Source organism: Coenobita brevimanus, chromosome 51, assembly GCF_032717465.1.
Source record: "Coenobita brevimanus isolate Jiangsu-jjx chromosome 51, ASM3271746v2, whole genome shotgun sequence".
In the NCBI taxonomy this organism is placed as follows: domain Eukaryota; kingdom Metazoa; phylum Arthropoda; class Malacostraca; order Decapoda; family Coenobitidae; genus Coenobita; species Coenobita brevimanus.
This window is the reverse complement of record NC_137004.1, coordinates 13457113-13480604: the sequence shown is the minus strand read 5'-3', so window position 1 is coordinate 13480604 and position 23492 is coordinate 13457113. Positions and strand designations below refer to the sequence as shown.

At 43.8% G+C, this 23492-nt stretch overlaps 1 protein-coding gene across 1 annotated transcript in view; it reads right to left on the bottom strand.

Annotated features, from left to right (window-relative positions):
• LOC145400178 (neuropilin-2-like) overlaps window positions 1-23492 on the bottom strand; it is a 226054-nt gene that overhangs the window by 114100 nt on the left and 88462 nt on the right. Inside the window, exon 3 of the mRNA XM_080272691.1 lies at window positions 6082-6252. Coding sequence (XP_080128817.1) covers window positions 6082-6252 — 171 coding nt within the window. The remainder of the gene's footprint in view (window positions 1-6081; window positions 6253-23492) is intronic.

Here is a 23492-nt window from a genome sequence, read left to right as displayed (position 1 = left end):
TACCATCTACAGACGATTTCACTCAGCTTAGAAGGGACACACTGAATTAGGGGGGTTTAGAAATAGTTTCCATCAACCCTTTCACTATTCTGTTGTTTTCCTAATTAAGTTGAATATAAACTGTTTAGTAGTAGTGGAGAGAATGGAGAATGAAAGACTGACTACGAGGGTGTATGTAGGTGAGGTGGAGGGAGGGAGAGGGAGGGGTAGACCGAGGATGAGGTGGAGGGATGGAGTTGAGAGGTACATAAGGGAAGGGGGGGTGAGTTGGGGGGAGGGTAGTCAAATGGTGGGTGACAGAGTGACTTGGAGGCGTTTTGTCTGCGGCCACCCTTTGCGGGAGTAGGGCGTCGGGCTATAGATAGATAGATAGAAGAATATAATATGTACTGTCGTAGTGAACAGGCTAATGATTTATCTGTTTGTCTCTGTTCTTTCTTATCTCTCCCTCTCTCTCCTTTTTACCATCACTAGCTTTTACCCCAAACCTCTTGCTCTTCTTCAAAAGGGGTGACCTTACTTTTGCTTACTTTCCATCATTCCCCACGTCACCACCTCAACTGTCTGCCTACCTGACAACTTTTCTGCCTGACTTTCTGCATTTTTGTCTGTCTGCTGGTCTGCCTGCCTCCCGCCCCGACTGCCTCCTTGACTGCATGCCTATCTACTTTCTTCTCTTCCATCCTCCATTCCTCTCTTTGCTTCCCTTCCTCCCAGCCTGACCTCTCAGTACTCCACACCACAGTAACCCAGATTAATTACCCTCCTTATATCCAGGTCGCAGTGTGGACAACCTTGCTTTTACCCCGTCTCCTCTCTCTCTCTCTCTCTCTCATTGGTTTCTCTGTATATCCACTTGATGCCGCCTCATTTAGTTTATTATGTCACTGAGCCGTATACGGGTTTGCGGTAGAGATTTCCGAACACGTTTTCATTTACGTATTCATGCCTTTACAATATTGACACGGTTTGCATCAATAACGTACGAGAGAATGTTAAGCTGCGAAAAACAAAGTAAATCGCCAAGGAAGAGGTGTTACGAAATTTACCCAATGAGAATAATACAGAAAATCTTTATTAGTATTCTTCCCTTGCTCTGCCTACGTGTCTTTTGTTGCATGTGCTTCCTTTATTTGCGGCATACCTTCTGCCAAATAACAACACTGCAGTCCCTTCCTTTATTTTTGGTACTACGTAATCTTATTTATTTTCTACTCTTTTTTTTGTTGAACATCCAGCTCCCTCACTTCCGCCCTGCCTCCCCCCCCCCTCTCTCTCTCTCTCTCTCTCTCTCTCGGGTTATCGTGTACTCCGGGGAACCAGTCTGGGTGAAGGTCATGCATTGGTTCGAATCCACAAATGGCGGCTGAAGGTTTACTCATCGTGTAATATCACCAGGAGAATTGGCCCGTCTCCTGACCTTAATTATTCTGGAACACATTAGCCTAGCCTCGGGTCCCAGTACAGGGTAAGGGTTGGAGACAGAAACGCCGATCAGGACTTAGCGTGTATTGACGTTTCGCTTCGTGATTATGAGGCGAAAAGTCAATACACACTGAGTCCAATATCGGCTTTTCTTTCTCCAGTTTGTCTACGATCTGTGTAAGGGTCAATCATTTGGACTGGATTTTGCCGGATTAATCTTTTGAATACAAGGACGTCCTTTTTCTTATTTTATTTTTACTAACTGTAGACTATTTCATTCATATCAGTTTTTTTTTTTTTTAATTGGAGAAGATAAATATAACTCCATGAGCAAAAGTTCGTCGACAGTCCTCTGCCGGCATAGTGTCCAGTTATCCAGGTGTAACTCCCCCCACAAAATGGCAACAAACTTTCATGGCTTCTCATACTCTCTTCTTGTGGCTTTTTATTGCATCCACATAAAAACAACCCAAGTAGCGCCTTTCACTACCAGGTAAAGAAGTGTTGGCGAACATCTACTCATGACCAAACATTTCATTAACTCATCTATTAACAGGGTGTCCTCTTAGGTTGAATACAGGCAAGAATAATTACAAAGAAAAAAAAAAAAGCCTGAACCCTCTCATCGTCGCATAACCTCTAGTGCAGGCGTTTTTAAACTGGGGGTTCGCGAGCCCCCAGGAGTTCACAGGAGAGTTTCCAAGGAATATTTAGGTGGCCGACGAGTGTTTTATAATCTGCTGAGAGAGAGAGAGAGAGAGAGAGAGAGAGAGAATGTGTGTGTGTGTGTGTGTGTGTGTGTGTGTGTGTGTGTGTGTGTGTGTGTGTGTGTGTGTTTTATGCAAGGAAGAAGGAACCAAAGGCCGCGGGCCCGCAATTATTGTTCCTTCCAAGAGAAAAACAAAATACAAGAGAGAGCCAAATTCAAGATCCAATTATTTCGAGATGCCTGGACACACTGCGTTTGAAAGACTGGAGATCATAGGAAGCAGGAAATACAGACAGAGGGAGACAATTCCAGAGCTGACCTGTTGCATAAATGAAGCACTAGGAGTAACGGTTAACTCTTGCATTAGAGAGCTGGACAGAAAAGGGATGAGAGTTTGCAGCTAGACGGGTGCTACGCGCCCGTCGTAGAGGTGGAGGAATGCATGCAGACAGTTCAGAGGAGCAGTGACCATTGAAGTAACGACAGAAAAGAGACAAAGATGCAACAATGCGGCGAAGAGAGAGGTTGAAAGGAGTCTGTAAGAGGAGGAGAGTTAATGAGACGAAAAGCCTTTGACTCCACCCTATAGAGAAGAGCTGTATGTGGGGAGCCTCCCCACACATGAGAGTTGTACTCCACACAGGGGCGGACAAAACCCCTGTATAGAGTCAACAATTGTGCAGGGGTAAAGAAGGAACAGAGTCGGCTGCTTAGCCTAATCTCTGGGAAGCAGATTTTACTTGAGATGTAATATGATCTTTCCAAGATAAGTCTCGAGTAAATGAAACCCCAAGCATGTTCAAGGATGATGCAGGATTAAGCTGAATATTATTAAACGTTAGTGGGTATACCTGTGGAAGATTTTGTTGGGTTGATAGGTGTAAAAATTGAGTCTTTGATGCATTAAAAACAACCAGATTATTTTTACCCCAGTCAGAGATACGAGCCAAGTCAGACATTAGGTGTGCCATAGCCTCATCCCTTGTTTGTTGAAGTAACTGCTGAGATGGACGTTGCGGGAACCGAATGGAAAAGTGAAGGGTGGAGTCATCAGCGTATGAATGGATAGGGTTAGCTTATTGTACAGCTTAGAAGGTCACTGACAAATAAAAAGAAGAGAGTTGGTGATAGGACAGAGCCCTGAGGAACACCACTGTTGATAGATCGAGGAGAAAAACGATGGCCGTCTACAACAGCGGCTATAGAACGACCAGAAAGGAAGTTAGAGATGAAGGCACAGATAGAAGGATAGAAACCATAAGAGGGCAGTTTGGAAATTAAGGATTTATGCCGGACTCGATCGAAAGCCTTTGAGATGTCGAGTGCAATGGCAAAGCTTTCGCCAAAGTCCCGAAAGGAGGATGACCATGAGACTGAAAGGTAGGTGAGAAGATCGCCAGTGGAGCGTCCCTGACGGAACCTGTACTGACGATCAGAAAGAAGGTCGTGATAGGAAAGATACTTTAAAATTTTTCTATTAGGAATTGACTCGAAAACTTTTTGAGATACAGGATGTTGAAGCAATTGGACGATAGTTAGAGGGTTGGGAATAGTCACCCTTCTTTGGGACTGGCTGAATGAGAGCAAACTTCCAGCAAGAAGGAAAGGTACAAGTTGACAGACAAAGACGAAAGAGTTTGCCTAGGCAGGGAGTAAGCACAGAAGCACAGTTCTTGAGAACAACAGGAGGGACTCCATCAGGCCAATATGCCTTATTAGTATTGAGGCCTGTGATGGCAAAATATACATCAGCTGAAGAAATTTTAATGTCAGCCATGAGGAAGTCAGAGGAGGTAAGTGATGGAGGAACAGCACTGGAATCGTCTAAGATGGAATTGGAGGAGAAAGTCTGAGTGAAGAGATCTGCTTTATCAGTAGAAGAAATAGCTACAGAGCCATCAGAGTAGAAAAGAGGAGGGAAGGATGATGAAGTAAAGTTGCTAGAAAGATATCTGACAAGGTGCCAGAAGGAGCGGGAAGAATTCGAGTTGGAGAGTTGAGCATTTAGTACAGATGAAATTATTTTTAGAAAAGTGAAGAACAGACTTAGCACGATTCCGGGCAGAAATGTATAAAAGATGTGATTTAGGGGTGGGTTGGCTCCAGTACCTTTTATAGGCCCTCTCCTTGTTGCGGACAGCATTAGAACAAGCGTGATTAAACCAAGGCTTTCTTGCATTAGTCAAAGGAAATGAGAAAGGAATGTATGCTTCCATGCCTCAGAGAATAACCTTGATAATGCACAAAGCACACTCAGATGGCTCCCGGCCATGGAAGCAATAATCATTCCAGGGAAAATCAAAGAAGTACTGCCTGAGGGCCTCCCAATCTGCAGCTTCAAAGTGCCAAAGACGACGTTTCTTTGGAGGGTCCACAGGCTGTACCAAAGTGATAGGACAGGTTAAGGTGATAAGGTTGTGATTGAAGGAGCCCAACGGAGAGAAAAGATGAACAGTGTAAGCAGAAGGATTAGTTGTAAGGAAGAGGTCAAGCATGTTGGACCTCTCTCCAAGGCAGTCAGGGATATGGGTAGGGTGCTGTACAAGCTGCTCTAGGTCATTAAGGATAGAAAAGGTGTAGGATTGTTCACCAGGTGGATCAGTGAAAGGAGAGGAGAGCCAAAGGTGGTGGTGAACGTTGAAATCTCCTAGAATGGAGATTTCAGAGAAAGGAGAAATGGATAGAATGTGTTCCATCGTAGAAGTAAGATAGTTAAAGATTTTTCATAGTCAGTAGAATTAGGAGATAAGCAAACTGCGCAAATATATTTAATCAGAGAATGACAGGAAAGCCGAAGCCAGAGTGTAGAGAATTCAGAAGAATCGAGTTCAGGAACACGAGAGCAAGATAAGTCGTCGCGTATATATACACAACAGCCACCTTTGGCTTTGAAATGAGTATAGAGAAAGTAGGAGGATAAAGAAAAGGGTCTGCTGTCAATTGCCTCAGACAGATGAGTCTAGGTTAGAAAAAGAAGGTGAGGTTTAGAGCAGGAGAGGTGGTGCTCAACAAAGCGAAAGTTAGAGGAAAGGGCGCGAATGTTGCATAAATGAAGAAGAAGAGAGTCAGGCTGTGGTTTCATGCAGCTCGAGTCGTCACAGGGAGAGAGGCGGAAGCTGGAGGCATTTATGGTCCCCACCCTGGGGGACTCCGAGGCCACGTGTTTTGTTGCCATGATTTTTTTTTTTTTTTTTGAAAAGGAAGTGTAGTGTGTACTGTGCATGTAGTCTGGTGTTAATAGTTAGAGAAACTTGTATTGGAGAGCATGCTGGCCTCTGTGTTACTGAGACTCTGAAAAAGTTCAGCAAAGGGGGATGGTCGGGACGTAGTCCCAAGGGCTGATGAAACGGGAGCTCCAGCTCTCCCTGTCATCAGCTTTCCATCCACCTTGGGAGTACTGCCCTGCTCGACTGGTGCAACAGTCTACTCTGTGTGTGTGTGTGTGTGTGTGTGTGTGTGTGTGTGTGTGTGTGTGTGTGTGTGTGTATTATCTGATTTTCTGTTGAGGTTAGTTGTATGTCAGTAATTTTTTAAATGCTTTTTTTTTCTTGCAATGTTTGGTGTTTGCCACTACGATCTGCTGCTCCTTACTTTTTTTTTTTCGTTGTTTGTTTTCCAGTAAGTCCTCTTTTGGTTTGATGTTCTTTGTTGTTTACGGTTTGATGTACTTGTCAACCATGCCATATTTTCGCACTTCAAAAACTGGAGTCAAGTCATAGAAAGCTCAGATGCTAATTTACTTACCCTGCTTCAGACAAAACACTGGTGTCCATAATTTCAAGGCTGCTATGTTGTTCGTCTACAGTTAAGCCTCTATAGAGTCTACACACACACACACACACACACACACACACACACACACACACACACACACACACACACACACACACACACACACAAATAAGTGGAAACCGTACTGAACTCCCCAAAGCATCACTCGTACTCACTCCTGTAGTCGATGCAGTCTGCACATCCGCAGTGTGAGAGTGAGTTGCCGCAGTAGCCGTAGTCGCTGCAGCAGGGACGGTCGCTCTGGGGGTCGCACTCGGAGGGGGCGCGGTTGGCCAAAGGGAAGTTAGAACCGCACCGACCGTCAGCACGCCACCTGACGCTCGGCTCTGGGGAGTGGGGACGGCAGTTAGCGGAGAGGTTGGTGTGTGGGGAAGGCAATTAGTGGAGAGTCTGGGGCGTGGGAACGGCAGTTACTGAAGAGTTTGGTGTGTGGGGAAAGCAGATTGTGGAGAGTTTGGGGTTCGGAAAAAGCAGTTAGTGGAGATTCTGGTGTGTGGCACGGACAGTTAGTGGAGAGTTTAGGGTGCGAGGAGGGCTGTTACTGGAGAGTCTGGGGTGTGGTGAATTTGGGGCGTGGGGAATGCAGTTAGTGGAGAGTTTGGGGAGTGGGGAAGGCAGTTAATGGAGGGTTTGGGGTGTGGGGGGGGAGGACAATTAGTGGTAAGTCTGGTGTGTGGAGATGGCAGATAGTGGAGAGTCTGGGGACTGGGGAAGGCAGTTAATGGAGTGTCAGGGGAATGGGGAAGATAGTTACTGGAGAACTGAAGCGTGGGAAGCGTTAAAAAGAATGACTCTAAAAGCCCACTTGTTTTAAACTACAATTTTTTTACTATCTATCTATCTATCTATTACCAGACGCCTTAATCCCATAAGGGGTGGCCACAAACAAATCGCCTCCAATTCGCCCTGTCCCCTGCCATTTTACTAACCTGCTCCCAGCTCACATCCCCATCTCTCATATACCTCTCCACTCCATCCCTCCATCTCATCCTTGGCTTCCCCCTCACTCTCCCCCCTCCCTCCACCTCACTCATATACACTTTCCTCGTCAGTCTCTCATTCTCCATCCTCCCCACATGGCCAAACCACCTCAGTGTGTTTCTCCTAACACTTTCCATCATATCCACATCCACACCACAACGCTCCTTCACTTCCTCATTTGTCAGTCTGTCTCTCCATGAAACTCCACATAATTCTCTCAAATAACTTACTTCCACTGTTCTCACTCTTGACTTCTGTCCCTCCAGCAAGGTCCAAGTTTCACTTCCATATGTCAGAGTTGGTATCACAATACTGTCATGTAGTAGCTTTTTTATTTCCATGGTCACTTCCCTGTTTCTTATCACTGCTTTCAAGGAACCAGCAACCCCTCTTCCTTGTTGAACCCTTTCAAGCATCTCACCCTCTAAACTTCCATTTTTACTCATCACACTACCCAAATACTTAAACGCACTCACATTGTCTATTTTCTCCTCATCCAACTTCACTGTACATTCACTGACTTCACTTCTTCCGAAGACCATAAATTTACTCTTCCCTACATTCACCTTTAGATTCAGTTTCTTACACACACTCCCAAAATCATCCATCAAGCCTTGCAGCTCCCCTTCGTCTTTACTTAACAACACAGTATCATCTGCAAACAACAGTACAGGGAGTTTCCAAACACTGTCCTTTCTCACTAGGGCCGCTCCAACATCCACTGCCCTACCTTGTAACTCTTTTATATCCCCATCCATATACAGACTGAACAACCATGGAGACATGACACATCCTTGTTTGAATCCAACCTTCAAATAGAAAAATTCACTCAGTTCGCTATCCACACGCACTGCAGCCTGAGCACCCTGATACATACTCTTCACGGCCTTCAACAACTTCCCATCTACTCCAAATATTCTTAATACTTTCCACAATCCTTGTCTATCCACCCTGTCATATGCTATCTCCAAATCCATGAAGACCGCATACAACCAATATGTTATTATTCCTGTCACTGTGATTAGTGCCCATGTAAGGTATATTAAATCGGGGTAGAAAAAAACACAGGGCAAGTTAGGGTAAAAAGTAACACAGCCCTGCCAATCTTTATCTGTTGCCTAATTTTTCTAGTTTTTGATGTGGTGATAGGCCTACCTATACTCCATATTATGTGTATGCAGATTTGCCCAACAATGATTTGGTGCCAAGTTATGATCAAACAAAAAAAAATTATTTTATTTTTTGCTCATTTAACTTTTTTGGCATTTTTTTCTTTCAGTAATGCCATTTCAGGTGCTTTGAATGTACTGCATTCATTCTGCTTTCAGGTGATCAGTGACAGTTGCCCTTCAGAGCCAAACCAAGAGACAGGACCTGCTTGCATTTGTAACTCCAGTATAGAAATGTGGTTTTTTACCCAAGGTACAGACACCCCAGAGGGATAATGAATAACCTATGCTTCTTATTGTAACTAAAAAAAAAACAACAAAGCAAAAAATACAACAAAACAACAGTGTGAGGTGCAACAAAGCTTCACATTGAAGATAAACTTCATGGAAAGCAATACAATTATCTTTCTGAAGAAGCAGAAGTTCATGAAATAAAAATGTAGTTAAGTTTGGATTTCTTTCTCCTAAAAAGGCAAAACATTAGAAGAATGTGAAGTTTGCACGGATCAGTCCAAACAAGATACCGGTATATATAAAGAACAAGAAGGCAATCAGACAGCATACCTCCGTCAGTGCGATTGCAGGATCCTGATCCTGATCCTGATCTGCCCCCAAATTTAATCAATTCTTTTTTGGCCCATGGTCCACCCTTCCACAAAATTTTACTGAAATTCATTGCGACCGCTTGCAGACACTGTGTGGACAAACAAACAAGAAACACAGAAACACAGGTGAATAGACAACCTCCAACTTCGTTGGCGGAGGTAAAGCCTTTGTTCATAACTGAAATCATGTATCTATAGTCAGAATGTATGTTGCAATTTTTTTTTATATAATCATAGGTTATGTCTAAATGTGTTGTACACATAAATAAGGAAAATTCGTGAGTTTCTGAAAGCTGTACTTCCTTTAGTTTCAGAGTTTGTTATATATATATATATATATATATATATATTTTTTACCCCGAAAACGGTTATCATTTTCCCCATTCACCGGGGTAAAAAAAAATCCACAGATTCTTTAAAATCTCAGCAATGACTGGTTGTATAATTTTCATTCATATGTCATGTTTTAGGTTGTTATGTACCCATTGCCATGTGATATCCAGTCTGCCCATTTGCTCTGAAACAGGATCAGTGAAGCAAAGTTAAGGCAAAATTGTTTTTATTTACTTCGATTGATCATAATCAGGTTGGGGAATGGGAAGGGGTGTTGGTGGGAAACAGGAGGTGCTAATAGGAATCTGGCAAACTGAGGTGAGGAATGGTATTTGTAGTGGAGTAATAAGAGATACTGTAGTGGTGTGGGGAATGATATTGTACTGGAGTGTGAGGAATACTGTAAAGGTGTATGAATGCTGTTGAAAAGTATAATGTAAACTATGTGGGGTGCTGAAAAAGAGGAGGAGAGGCGTTAATGCTATGCTGGGGAATGGATAAGGGCGAAATAGGAAAGCTGTTATAGGTAGTTGTGGACGAAAAATGGGAGATACAGTATTCAGAAACTTTACGGCAGGATGGGAGACTCTTGTAGAGACAAGGGCATTTTAAAATAGAATATAGTACTGTGAGGTGGGGGGATTACAATGGATTACATTGTCGGAGAGCTGTAGACGAAAAAGATGCGGTTTAAGGGACGAAGAGCACAGTTTTGTAGCTGTGCAGAAAGAGACGACTTAATGATGCTGTTTCGGAGAATAGGACATCCCTTGATGATTTAGAAAAGGTAGAGTAGCAAGGAACATTGATGAGTAGTTCCAGGATGAGATGGAATAAAGAGAGGGAGAATGAACGTCAAGAAACAGGCAACATGGAATGGCATGACTGGAAATGTGGGAGAGGAAGTGATACTCGAAAGGTGAGGGAAAGGTATATTGCAGAGAGGAACTAGTCTTGAAAAAAGAGAAGAAGGTAAAATGGGAGCAGTTAAAATATATACAGTATATAATGTTTAAAGAAAGTAAACGGGAAGTGAGATTTGGGAATGGTAAGAGTTATGTGGAACTGAAAGAGAGGAAGTAAGGCCTGATGATACTGCAACTTATGAGAAGGTAGTGTACAACGGGAATAAAGAATAGGTTACTGGAATACAACATATTCAGAAGGATATGTTTGAGATGCCTAAAATATGTCTGATTTGAACTGATCACACTTACTAAAAATGGTAGTGGAAGGGGAATCTGCAGCACTATGTCTGAATATGAATAAATTCCATCTAAAAATTACATAAATATGGGAAATTGTGAAATGACCCGGAATTTCCATGAGAAAAAATCTGTTGGGAAATACATATAAACCTAGGAAAAGACTGAGGATTTAGACAAAAGGATGCGCGTATGTGCTAAAGTTCCGGCTTGGAGTTTACAAATAGAGTTACCGATATCTGGATCTAAAGTTAGGGAAAAATAACTACCAAGAATTGCATTACAAGACTGGACACAGAAAACTCGCAATAAGTCGAAATCCCTAGAAGGAGGGTTGATCCACGAAAGCGTAAGAGGGGAATGATATAATAAATGGAGAGGGGTTCGGTGCATCAGGCAGAGAGTTAATTCCTTCAGATACAAGTGAAATTCATATCTAAACAAATCTTAAATGGGACAAGATGACAGGGAAGCTCTTTGGGCGTGGTCTGTAGGCGAAGATATTTGTTTTTTTTATCCTTTTTTTCTTTTTTTTTTTTTTTAGATCCGCAACCTAGGGTTAAACAAAATAACCAATACGCTGCGGTGCTGTTCTTGATCATGGTAGTATAAAAAGCAGATACAAGGAGTAATTTAGTAAGAAGATTCCTTTTTAGTCTGTGTGTGTGTGTGTGTGTGTGTGTGTGTGTGTGTGTGTGTGTGTGTGTGTGTGTGTGTGTGTGTGTGTGTGTGTGTGTGTGTGTTTATTCATATCCGGAAACAGAGTAGGTAGTTAATAAACAGATATGATCGCCTAGATAAGAAGGCAAGATAATTAGGAAATTCTCAAAACCACAACGTCGAGGGATGATGCCGTTAAAACCAGAATGGGGAAAGATACACGCCCACTGTAAAGAAAAAAATGTGTGTGATACGAAGACTAAAGATGTAGCCAGGAATACGTCGATAAAAATGGTTGTGTGACGAGGCGGGCAGGGTCAAGGATAAGCGTAATCTGCGAAGAAGGGCTTGTTAGAGAAAATGAAAAGAGGAATGAAAAGAAACGACGAAGAAGTCCAAGGAAATAATATGATAACACAATATGTAGGGTTAATGGAAAATTGACAGAATAAAGAATACAACAAAGAATAAAGGAGTGAGAAGAAAAAACAACAGTGAAGGTAGGAAATGAGGTCATACTAGAGGTGGACGGAAGGGGAAGCGCATGATGAAGGGTAGAGAGATAAAGTGGAGGAGTGTGCTGAAGGGTACCGTACAGAGGTAAAGTTGAGTATGGTCTCCTGTATACTGGGAGGTGCAGGGGTAAAGTGTGAGGCTGGAGAGGTAAAAATAGTACAGTGAAGGAGTATGCTGTAGAACGAAGGGTAAAGTGAAGCATAGAGGATATACTGGTGAAACAATCTACGACATTCACATACACTCTATCTTCATCTACTGTACTTTTCCTCTGTAACCTCTCCCCATCCTACTAATATAAAAGCAAAGGGGATCAGTGGAGGGATGGTATGGTGCAAGATGGAGGGATGAACTGTGTGTGTGGAGGGGGGGGGGAGAATCCAAGAGGGAGGAATGGGGTGGACGGATGAGGCGCTGTGGCAGAATAAGACAGTGTGAAGCCTGTTTTTTGTTTCGTAACCAAGCCCGGATGTCTTCTGAGAATAAGACGTCAGCCGAGGTGCAAGTCCGGTGTGATTTCGGAAGTAAAAACCATATGCTGGGAGACTGGAAAGATAACAGTGCTGGGAATACATAGAAAAAAAAAAACGGTCGTTGTATGTCAGTTGAAATGCGCTTTTGCTATGCTGAAATACAATGGAATATTGGGTAAGGGAAATAGGACATTGTGACTGGAAAATTTTTTAGAACTCTCCGGCAAGACAACTAAATATGAAAGGTGTAGAATTATATATAAATTCCGTCTGTAAAAAAAAATAAAAGGGTTAAATATGCAGAAAATAACACTTGAATGTTATGGTGGAAGAGAAGTATACATGAAACATGTTGCAAAAACGAACAGTTGCAAAGTAAAATAGCTATGCATAATTAATACGAAAGTGTTGATACTGTCTAGTCAAATAGCTACATAGGAAATACAAAGTCAATATTATACTTCTCGTAGAAAAAAAACAATGCATATCATAACACGTATGTTTGATAAAAATGACTATGCTTGAAATATATGTTAAAAAATGGACATTTGCCTCGTAAAGGTTATGCATGAAATAGAAAAAAAAATTGGTTACTCTCTGGAAAGTGAACTGTGCATGAAATACACATATTTGCCCTGCACAGAACAGTGCTGATAATTGTCTCATAAAATAACTATGCATGAAATATATACCCCCAAAAAATAAATAAATAAAATGGATAACTGCCTTGGCAGAAGAGCACTTCTGAAATATATTTTAAAAATTGACAATTAGGTCGGACAATATCAGTGCATGAGATTTACAATAATTATAAATAAGAATGAGCTTTTACAGAGTGAATCACCCAAACCCTACAGTTGATCTTAGAGCCGAGCATCTGACCAAGCACTGTGACCTTGTCCTCGGACCGAATACTCTCAGTATCGCCTGACTTTTTTTTTCCTGACCTTCAGCATTTCAACCAAATTAGGCAAAAATCGGTTAGAATCTGTTTGATCTGACGTTGTCCTGTGGTCTTGACTTTTGACCAAAGTTCTCAAACTGAATCTATTCATCCCTGAGTGACTCGCTGTCTTTCTACTTGGTCCATATAGAATCAAGTCACATAAGTCATAGGGTCAAGCAAATGAACTTTCCCTGTGACCTTGACCTTTAACGGATTGCTTTCTGAATCGAATCCCGTCAATCCCTGCTTTACTCACAACCGTTCCACAAAGTTTTGTCTTAATAGGATGAGGTTAACCAAACCTGCAATGCAACCTTGATCTTACACCTGCTGTTCTAAAAAACAGATGATCAGCTCCTTGGCTGATCATCAACCCTTCCAGCAAGTCTGTTCAAAATCAGATCAGTTGTATTATATGTTTTTGTCCAAACACAGACACATATGGGACGAACTTTGCCCTTGCTCTGTGACTGATTTTCCTCAAAGCTGAACTGCTTCATCCTTCCTTTACCCTCAGTCATTCCACCAAGTTTGGTTCAAACCGGACAAAAATATTCCGAGTTGAACTTCCCATGTGATCTTAGTGTTTTGCCCACTGTTTCCTTAGCTGACCCTCACCATTTACAAAAAATTTGATTAAAATAGGGTAAAACTGAGTTACACACACACACACACACACACACACACACACACACACACACAGGAGTGCGCGAGCAAGAATAAAATATTACACCAGTCGTCCTGCCAATATGCGCGGGAGTAAAAATAGTTGTGTCTGTCACGAGTTGGCGAAATTAAGTATTTGAATAAACTCGTGACATTAACTTTGGTGGGAAACCGCGAATTCTAGTGGAATCCCAGTATTTATCACTCAGTTTAACCGCCACGTACTCACCGATCGGGAGTGTTTTTCAGGACCTTTTTCACTATTTCATAAGTGATCATCCTTGCGTGTGACATTAACCTCCACCTGAATGATATTGCGGGTGTTTATCACTCACACTCGTTGGCTGTTAGCAAGTGCGGCCACGACACTCGTCTCTCTCCCACAATTTGAATCAGTCAAGGTTTGAGTGCTGCGGAAGCAGGTAGTGTGTGTGGCAGCGTCCTTCCTCAGCAACGACGCCTAGTTCCCACCGCCGCCGTTGGATTCCCACCTAGCGTGATTGGCAAGAGGCTCAGCGTGTGCAGTGTCCTTCCTGAGTAACGACGCCCAGTCATCTGCTTTGTCCACTTTTCTGACCAGTATTTCTTTTCGTTTTTTCCTAGGTTTAAGAGTTAGCATTTGAGTGAGCGAGTGAGTGCGATCTCCTTATTTGAATTCATCTTAAGACTCATGTAACGTTAATTTATTTTATTGTAATCAATAAATTAACAGTTCTTTTTCTTGAGCTCAAAGTAATGTAAACTCGTGTTTTATTTCTCCATAAGCTTATTCTAGTTGCAGCTCCTAGCTTGCATAAACGCTTTGCTATTCATAACTGGTACTTAGGCCAGTCCTTTTCTATTAAGCTTAAAATCCGTTGTGCAACCAGGAGTTAATGCATCAGCAAGAATCTGTTATCATTAATAGCATTAGTTATTGATTGTCAGAGGTGGAGTCCCTTTCTCCAGAGGCCAACAGTGCTAATAAACAGCATTTGTGAGTAATTAGTCTCTGCTGTGTACTGTTGAGAAACTTTATAAATTCTCGTCCTTAGAGAATCAGCAAAATAAGCCGGAATAAAGTAATCATTGCTTGATTTTCACAAGACAATTCACTGACCTGCTCTCAGTATTATTGAATATTATCCTTTAATATTGTATACTCTAAAAACCCCGTGACATTTGGCGACCTCATTCCAGGATATTAACTCCTACCTCTAAAGTTATTCACGAGATAATACTCACTCACTCATACTTAGGTACTTATCATTAAAGTCTATAGGCACTATCTTACTGGTGATTATTGATTCAGTTCTATTAATTTATGTAATAGTTTTCGCGGTCAGTTGATTGTTTAATTTTCTTTCTTTACCAGTTTAATTAGATAAAAACGGGTCACCATTAACCTGTGTTTATATTCTTTATTCTTGACTATTGGCATCTTTCTTTGCAAATTGCAGTCAGTACTGAGTTGCTAGTTTACTTAGACTGAGTTAGCATCATGTCTACCAGTGTCTATGTACAGGAAGCCAAAGATATGGGATTTACGGAACCAGAGAAAATAAAGGACTATGTCCTCTCTCAGTTTAATTACGAGCAGCAACGCGAGAATGATGCTCGTGAAGAGCGTCGAATTCAGCGTGAGGAACGCAAAAAAGAGCGCGAACACGAGAGGAAACAATGCAAACTCGAGTTAGAACATGAGCAAACACAACGCGAACTCGAGTTAGAACATGAGCGAGAACAACGAGAACACGAACGTGCCAAGCGAGAAGCAAGCGAAAATCATGAAATTGAAATGTTGAAGCTCAAGCGAGATTCCTTGGCTTCAGACACATCTGGTGCAGCTGGCCCAAGCTCCACGAGCGCTATCCCTGCACGTATTATGGCGACCCCACACATCAAGCTTCCCCCATACAAGGAAGGCGAGCGAATCGAGCCATACATAGCTCGTTTTGAAGACATGGCTCAACTGTACCAGCTGGATGATGCAGCTAAGCGGCTTCAGTTTCTTAGCCTGTTTGAGGGCCCTGCCCTCGATATTCTCCACAGAATTCGTGGAGACTATCTCACATATGAGATGATGAAGGCCGCACTCGTCAAAGCGTACAGTCTCACAGTTGACGACGCCAAGAGTCAGTTCATGAGGGCGCATTTACAGGAAAAAGAGACTGCCATTCAGTTGCTTGACTGGGTTACTGCTTACTTAGATGAGTGGATGGAGAAAGATGAAACTCCTTCCACGCGTGAGGGGATAATTGACCTTATGCTGCGCATGCAGCTAGAAAAGTCATGGCCTACTGAACTTATGGCTCAGCTTAAGATCTGCCAGGTAAGAGATGCCAGCCAAATGGTGAAGAAGGCTGACGCATTCTTCAGTGCATATGGGTATCAAACTCGCAAGCAGCATACCTGGAACAGGAAACCTGATAAATCTGGGAAACCGTCTCAGACTGAACCCCAGCAACAAGGCCGTTCTCAGAATAATGGCCAAGGTCCAAAACTGCAGAAGAAGGACCAGGGGCAAAACACTCAGAAACGTGAGTGGAAGCGGTACAATAAGCAGAACCATAACCAGCAGCAGTACCGGTATTTCAAGCAGCAGCAGAGCAAGGACAAACCACGTAACCCTCAGTCAGGACAATCGACTTTAATGTATCGGAGGCAGGATGCAAATGCAGCCCTTATGCCACAACAAGCGTACAGTGGTGCCAATCCCACCAGCACGAGTACTTCCCCGCAGTTCACTAGTTCCCCAGTGACAGTGAACCCTCCTCCACAGGTGGTCAGTGCTCCAGCTCCTCAGATGGTGAGCACGACCCCTCAGGTATCAAGTTCTCAGGGCACCACATTTGCTGCATCGTTTGTTCTGCAGTCTCACCAATGACTGGCTGCTACCTCCTCAGACCCTTCCACCAGTAACACTGCCTTTCTTGTTCAGCCAGGATTTGTGGGAGGTGTTTCTGTAAATGTCCTGAGAGATAATGGTTCCTCAGGTTGCTCTGTCAAGCAAAGTTTAGTTCGGCCCAACGAGTAGACAGGTAAGCAGATCCAAGTTAGACTTATTGATGGGTCAGTGAGATTGTTCCCTAAGGCACGTATCCAGGTGGCATCTCCTTTCTACACTGGCTTGACAGCTGCTGTTGTCATGCCAGAACCCTTGTTTGACCTCATTATCGGCAACATACCGGGCATCAAAAACAGTTGCGCCGTAGATGTTGCTACTCAGACTTCGGCTGTTGCAGTAACATGAGCCATGGCCAAGGCTCTGAATCGTGTCACCCCGTTGACCGTCGCAACGCCGCAAGATTTGATTCGTAGTCAAGACGTTGTCCAAGAACAACAGTCTGACCCGACACTTGCCTCAGTGCGTAAGAAGCTGGAGGGTAAAGTGATTAAGTATTCACGGGGAGGTCAAGCCAGGTTCCTTCGCAAGCGAGGATGGCTATACTGTAAGACACAAACACCCCAGGGCGAGGTTTGACTGCAGTTCGTCGTTCCCGTGAAGTATCGCCGGGCAGTGTTCGAATTAGGTCATTGTCCAGTCATGGGAGGTCACATGACTGGACAATGACTGAATCGGTAGAGAGGTGGCCTGCAGTCCTGATGGACCCAGGTTCGAACCCCGGCTGGGCAGGGAACAGTTTAAGGATTTGAATTTCATAAAAGCAGACTTTCCTGATCTACCAGACAACCCGCCGACATGTCATAAAAGTACCCCCGCCAATACCAATACACCAGTCCTGCATGAGACAGCCCTAGCATGTACTCAATATGGACGGTGAGCGTTAGTGCCGAAGTGGTGACATGTAGAGAGGTGTATGGTATGTAGAAGGACTACTGGGCCTTGAGAGCAGCCTGTGAAGCCTATGCCCAGAAGTCGGACACATAAAAAAAAAAAAAAAAAAATGGGCCAAAAGAAAACCTCTGACCGCATCCATGCTGACTTTTTCTGGCCAGGAATAAAAAGGCTTGTGCGTTCCTGTGATGTGTATCAGCGTACCACTGACCGAGGATGTGTCCGTCCTGCGTCATTGAAACCAGTGCCTGTAATCTCTGAACCATTCGAGAGAGTAGCAGTTGACATTGTTGGGCCAATCTCTCCTAGGGCAAGTGATGGATCAAAGTATATCCTCACTATTGTTGATTTCAGCACACGGTGGCCTGAAGCCGTGGCCCTTAAGAATATTGAGGCCGTCACTGTTGCTGAGGCATTGATCAAAGTGTTCTGTCGCACAGGTATCCCCAAAGAGGTCTTAAGTGACTGGGGTTCGCAGTTCACCTCTGCAATGATGAACGAAGCATTCAGGTTGTTGTCCATCCGAGGCCTGCAAACTACACCTTATCATCCCATGTGTAATGGGCTGTGTGAGAGGTTCAATGGGACTCTCAAGAAGATGTTAAAGCACATGGCCGCCGAACAACCAAAGGAATGGCCGTGGTTCATTGCTCCTCTTCTGTTTGCTTATCAAGAAGCCCCACAGCACTCCTTGAAGTTCTCACCCTTTGAACTGGTGTATGGAAGGTCGGTCCGTGGACCACTTCAAGTCCTTTGCGAGTTATGGGACGACGAAGAACCCGACCCTGAAGTCAAGACCACCTACACCTACGTCCTTGATCTAGCTGACCGCCTCCAGTCGACGTGCGAGTTAGCTAAGGAAGAATTGATCAAGGTGCGTGAAGTTCAGAAAGCCTATTATGATAAGAAGGCAAAACTTCGGAAGTTTAGTCCAGGCAATAAGTGCTTGGTGTTACTCCCCACTGCCCAGAACAAGTTGTTGGCGCAGTGGAAGGGTCCATTTCATGTAGTAGAGCACATTTCAGACCTCAACTACATAACTGAGATGGGGAATCTTTGCAAAAGGTTCCACATTAACATGTTCAAGGCTTATCATGAGCCAAACCCCGAGGAGACTGGCCTACGAGTAACTGATGATAGTGACCAGCCACTGGAAGAAACCGGGGCAGCCGCAGTGATCCCAGCTGATGACCATGACGAGCCCTTAACCGCTCAGTCCCGTCAGGAAGAGCCTGTCGGAGATGTTTACTTAACACTGACTTAGCACTGGGTGATCAGAATGCCATAAGGTCACTGCTCTGTCGGTATGCTGATGTCTTCTCTGACCAAACTAGACTTGCAAAGGTTGATTGTCACAAAATTGAGTCGACCAGCGATACTCCTGTAAAGGTTAAGCCATATCTGATTTCCATGCGACTACTGGGCGCAGTAGACAACAAAATTGCTGACATGGAGATTCCAGGTATTATTGAAAAGTCCTCATCTCCTTACTGCAGTCCACTGGTAGTAGTCCGCAAGAAGGATTGTAGAGTCAGGATTTGTGGCGACTATAGGAGGCTCAATGCAATCACCAAAGTGGATGCCGAGCCAATGGATGACCACATTGCCATCTTCTCAAAGCTGGCAGGATCACGATATTTCACGAAGTTCAATTTTGCGAAGGGATTCTTCCAGATTCCCCTTCACCCCGAGAGCCGTCAGTTCATTGCCTTTGCTACTCCTAGGGGGTTGTATCAGCATAAAGTCCTCCCATTTGGACTTACCAATTCCCAGCAGTATTCAATCGTGCCATGAGACAAGTGCTCCATGGTATCGTAGGAGTAGAGATGTTCGTTGATGATGTCCTCATTCATTCTGCCACGTTGGAGGAGCACCTCAGACTCTTGGAAATTGTCTTCAGTAGACTCCAGAATTTCAACATGACTGTGAAGCCTAGCAAATGTAAGATTGCTCACAGTGAGGTGGAGTTCCTCAGACATATTGTTGGCAACAATCACTGCAGGTGTCAGAATGACAAGATCAGGAAGGTTAGAGAAGCCCCGAGACCCGTGACCAAGAAACAGGTTAGGGCATTCCTTGGCCTAGTGGGGTATTATAGGAGTTTTATCCCCAACTTTGCTCTCATTGCCCAACCGTTGTACGAGGTGCTACGGAAATATGCTCCAAACACCATTGAATGGGGAGAAGCGCAAGAGAGATCTTTTACCGCCCTTAAGAACATGTTGTGCAAGGAGCCTATCTTGCAGTTGCCTGATTCCAACAAACCTTTCATACTGCGCACTGATGCTTCACAAGATGGAGCAAGTGCCGTATTGATGCAGGAATCGGAAGGTGGAATCTTCCCAGTGGCATACCATAGCTGTAAGCTAAAACCCGCCGAGAGGAATTACAGTACTGTTGAGAAGGAACTCTTGGCCGTGGTTGATGGTATTAAGAAATATTATTTTTTTCTTTTTTATATGCGAGGAAGAAGGAACCAAAGCCCATGAGCCCGCAATAGCAGTTCCCTCCAAGAGAAAAACAAAATACAAGAGAGAACCAAATTCAAGATCTGTTCATTTCAAGATGGCTGGACACACTGCTTTTGATAGACTGGAGATCATAGGAAGTAGGAAATACAGACAGAGGGAGACAGTTCCAGAGTTGACCTGTTGCATAAATGAAGGACTGGGAGCAACGGTTAACTCTTGCATTAGAGAGTTGGACAGAAAAGGGATGAGAGTTTGCTGCTAGACGGGTGCTACACGCCCGTTGTAGAGGTGGAGGAATGCATGCAGACAGTTCAGAGGAGCAGTGACCATTAAAGTAGCGATAGAAAAGAGATAAAGATGCAACAGTGTGGCAAAGACACAGAGGTTGAAGGGAGTCAGTAAGAGGAGGAGAGTTAATGAGACGAAAAGCCTTTGACTCCACCCTATTGAGAAGAGCTGTATGTGGGGAGCCTCCCCACACATGAGAGTTGTACTCCACACAGGGGCGGATAAAACCCCTGTATAAAGTCAACAACTATGCAGAGGTAAAGAAAGAACGGAGTCGGCTTAGCACACCCAATCTCTTGGAAGCAGATGTTACAAGAGATGTAATATGATCTTTCCAAGATAAGTCCTGAGTAAATGAAACCCCAAGCATGTTCAAGAATGATGCAGGATTAAGCTGAATATTATTAAACATTAGTGGGTATACCTGTGGAAGATTTTGTCGGGTATGTGTAAGAACCGAGTCTTTGATGCATTAAAAACAACCAGATTATTTTTATCCCAGTCAGAGATACGAGCCAAGTCAGACATTAGGTGTGCCATAGCCTCATCCCTTGTTTGTTGAAGTAACTGCTGAGATGGGTGTTGCGGGAACCAAATGGAAAGGTGAAGGGTGGAGTCATCAGCGTATGAGTGGATAGGGTTAGATGTACAGCTTAGAAGGTCATTGATGAATAAAAGGAAGAGAGTTGGTGATAGGACAGAGCCCTGAGGAACACCACTGTTGATAGATCTAGGAGAAGAATGATGGCCTTCTACAACAGCGGCTACAGAACGACCAGAAAGGAAGCTAGCAATGAAGGCACAGATAAAAGGATAGAAACCATAAGAGGGCAGTTTGGAAATTAAAGATTTATGCCAGACTCGATCGAAAGCCTTTGAGATGTCGAGTGCAATGGCAAAGCTTTCGCCAAAGTCCCGAAAGGAGGATGACCATGAGACTGAAAGGTAGGTGAGAAGATCGCCAGTGGAGCGTCCCTGACGGAACCTGTACTGACGATCAGAAAGAAGGTTGTGATAGGAAAGATGCCTTAAAATTTTTCTATTAAGAATTGACTGAAAAACTTTTGAAATACAGGATGTTGAAGCAACTGTACGATAGTTGGAGGGTTGGGAGTGGTCACCCTTCTTTGGGACTGGCTGAATGAGAGCAAACTTCCAGCAAGAAGGAAAGGTACAAGTTGACAGACAAAGGTGAAAGAGTTTGCCTAGGCAGGGTGTAAGCACAGAAGCACAGTTCTTGAGAACAACAGGAGGGACTCCATCAGGCCCATATGCCTTGTTAGTATTGAGGCCAGTGATGGCAGAAAATACATCAGCTGAAGAAATTTTAATGTCAGCCATGAGGAAGTCAGAGGCGGGAAGTGATGGAGGAACAGCACCAGAATCGTCTAAGGTGGAAATGGAGGAGAAAGTCTGTGTGAAGAGATCTGCTTTATCAGTAGAAGAAATAGCTACAGAACCATCAGAGTAGAAAAGAGGAGGGAAGGATGATGAGGTAAAGTTGTTAGAAAGGTTTTTGACAACGTGCCAGAAGGAGCAGGAAGAATTCGAGTTGGAGAGTTGAGAGCATTTAGTACGGATGAAATTGTTTTTAGCAGAGCGAAGAACAGACTTAGCACGATTCCGGGCAGAAACGTAAAGATGATGTGATTCAGGGGTGGGTTGGCTCTGGTACCTTTTGTAGGCCCTCTCCTTGTTGTGGACAGCATGAGAACAAGCGTGATTAAACCAAGGCTTTCTTGCGTTAGTCAAAGGATATGAGAAAGGAATGTATGCTTCCATGCCCGAGAGAATAACCTCCGTAATGCGCAAGGCACACTCAGATGGCTCCCGGCCATGGAAGTAATAATCATTCCAGGGAAAATCAAAGAAGTATATACTGCCTGAGGGCCTCCCAATCCGCCGCTCCAAAATGCCACAGACGACGTTTCCCTGGAGGGTCCACAGGCCGTACCGGAGTGATAGGACAGGTTAAGGTGATAAGGTTGTGATCGGAGAAGCCCAACGGAGAGAAAAGATGAACAGTGTAAACAGAAGGATTAGTTGTAAGGAAGAGGTCAAGTATGTTGGAGCTCTCTCCAAGGCGGTCTGGGATACGGGTAGGGTGCTGTACAAGCTGCTCTAGTCATTAAGGATAGAAAAGATGTAGGCTTGTTCACCAGGAGGATCAGTGAAAGGAGAGGAGAGCCAAAGGTGGTGGTGAACATTGAAATCTCCTAGAATGGAGATTTCAGAGAAAGGAGAAATGGATTTTTTTTTTTTTTTTTTTTTTTTTATGTGTCCGACTCTGGGCATAGGCTTCACAGCCTGCTCTCAAGGCCCAGTAGTCCTCCTACATACCATACACCTCTACATGTGTTCCATCGTATAAGTAAGATAGTCAAAGAATTTTTTATAGTCAGTAGAATTGGGGGATAAGTAAACAGCACAGATATATTTAGTCAGAGAATGACAGGAAAGCCGAAGCCAGAGTGTAAAGAATTCAGAAGAATCGAGTTCAGGAACACGAGAGCAACATAAGTCGTTGCGTATATATACACAACAGCCACCATTGGCTTTGAAATGAGTATAGAGAAAGTAGAAGGATACAGAAAAGGGTTTGCTGTCAGTTGCCTCAGACAGCTGAGTCTCAGTTAGAAAAAGAAGGTGAAGTTTAGAGGAGGAGAGGTGGTGCTCAACAGACAGAAAATTAGAGGAAAGATTCACTCTGGAAACTGATCATATGCCACTCACTAGTCTCAGCACGGCCAAGACGGCTAATGCAAGATTGACACGCTGGACACTGTATTTACAGCAGTTTAACCTTGTTGTGAGATACATCAAGGGAACTGACAACATAGGTGCAGACCTGATGTCTCGCATGCTAACTGCTGACTAACATGGGCAACTGTTGTATGCCGGGTTCCGTAAGATGGGCATCCTCAGAGATTTGAGTAATCCAAGGACCAGCCTGGTTCCCAGTTAAAAGTGTACCAGAAATTGCAGACGTCTTGCCCATTGGTCCCACAGGACACGTTACGTCCAGGACTTCTATATACATGTATACCATAAGTTAAGGGGGAAGTTTGAGAACCCTGCAGAGACAGTCCGAGGCTGTCTATGAATTACCTTGTGGAACGTCTTGAGCTGTGGGCCTCTCTGAGGATTCCCGGAGAATGCACAATATCCACATGAGTGTTCACACCCACGGTGGGTGTTAAAACGTGACCTGCCCGAGATTGCGTAGCGATTCTCAGCTTTCTGTCATTAATCGTAAGTGTAGAGTTAGGTTAACCAGTAAACTGCCCGTTCTAAGAGATTTGAGCAATTCAAGAACTGGCACGTTTCCTAGTTAATAAGCATTAACCAGTAAACTATAAGGGTCCTGAGAGATTTGTGAATCCTAAGACTACGTTTCCTGGTTAATAATGACATAAGTACTGATTGCTAGGCAGAGAGAGAGAAATGACACTTTTGATGCTCCACCTTGATTCCT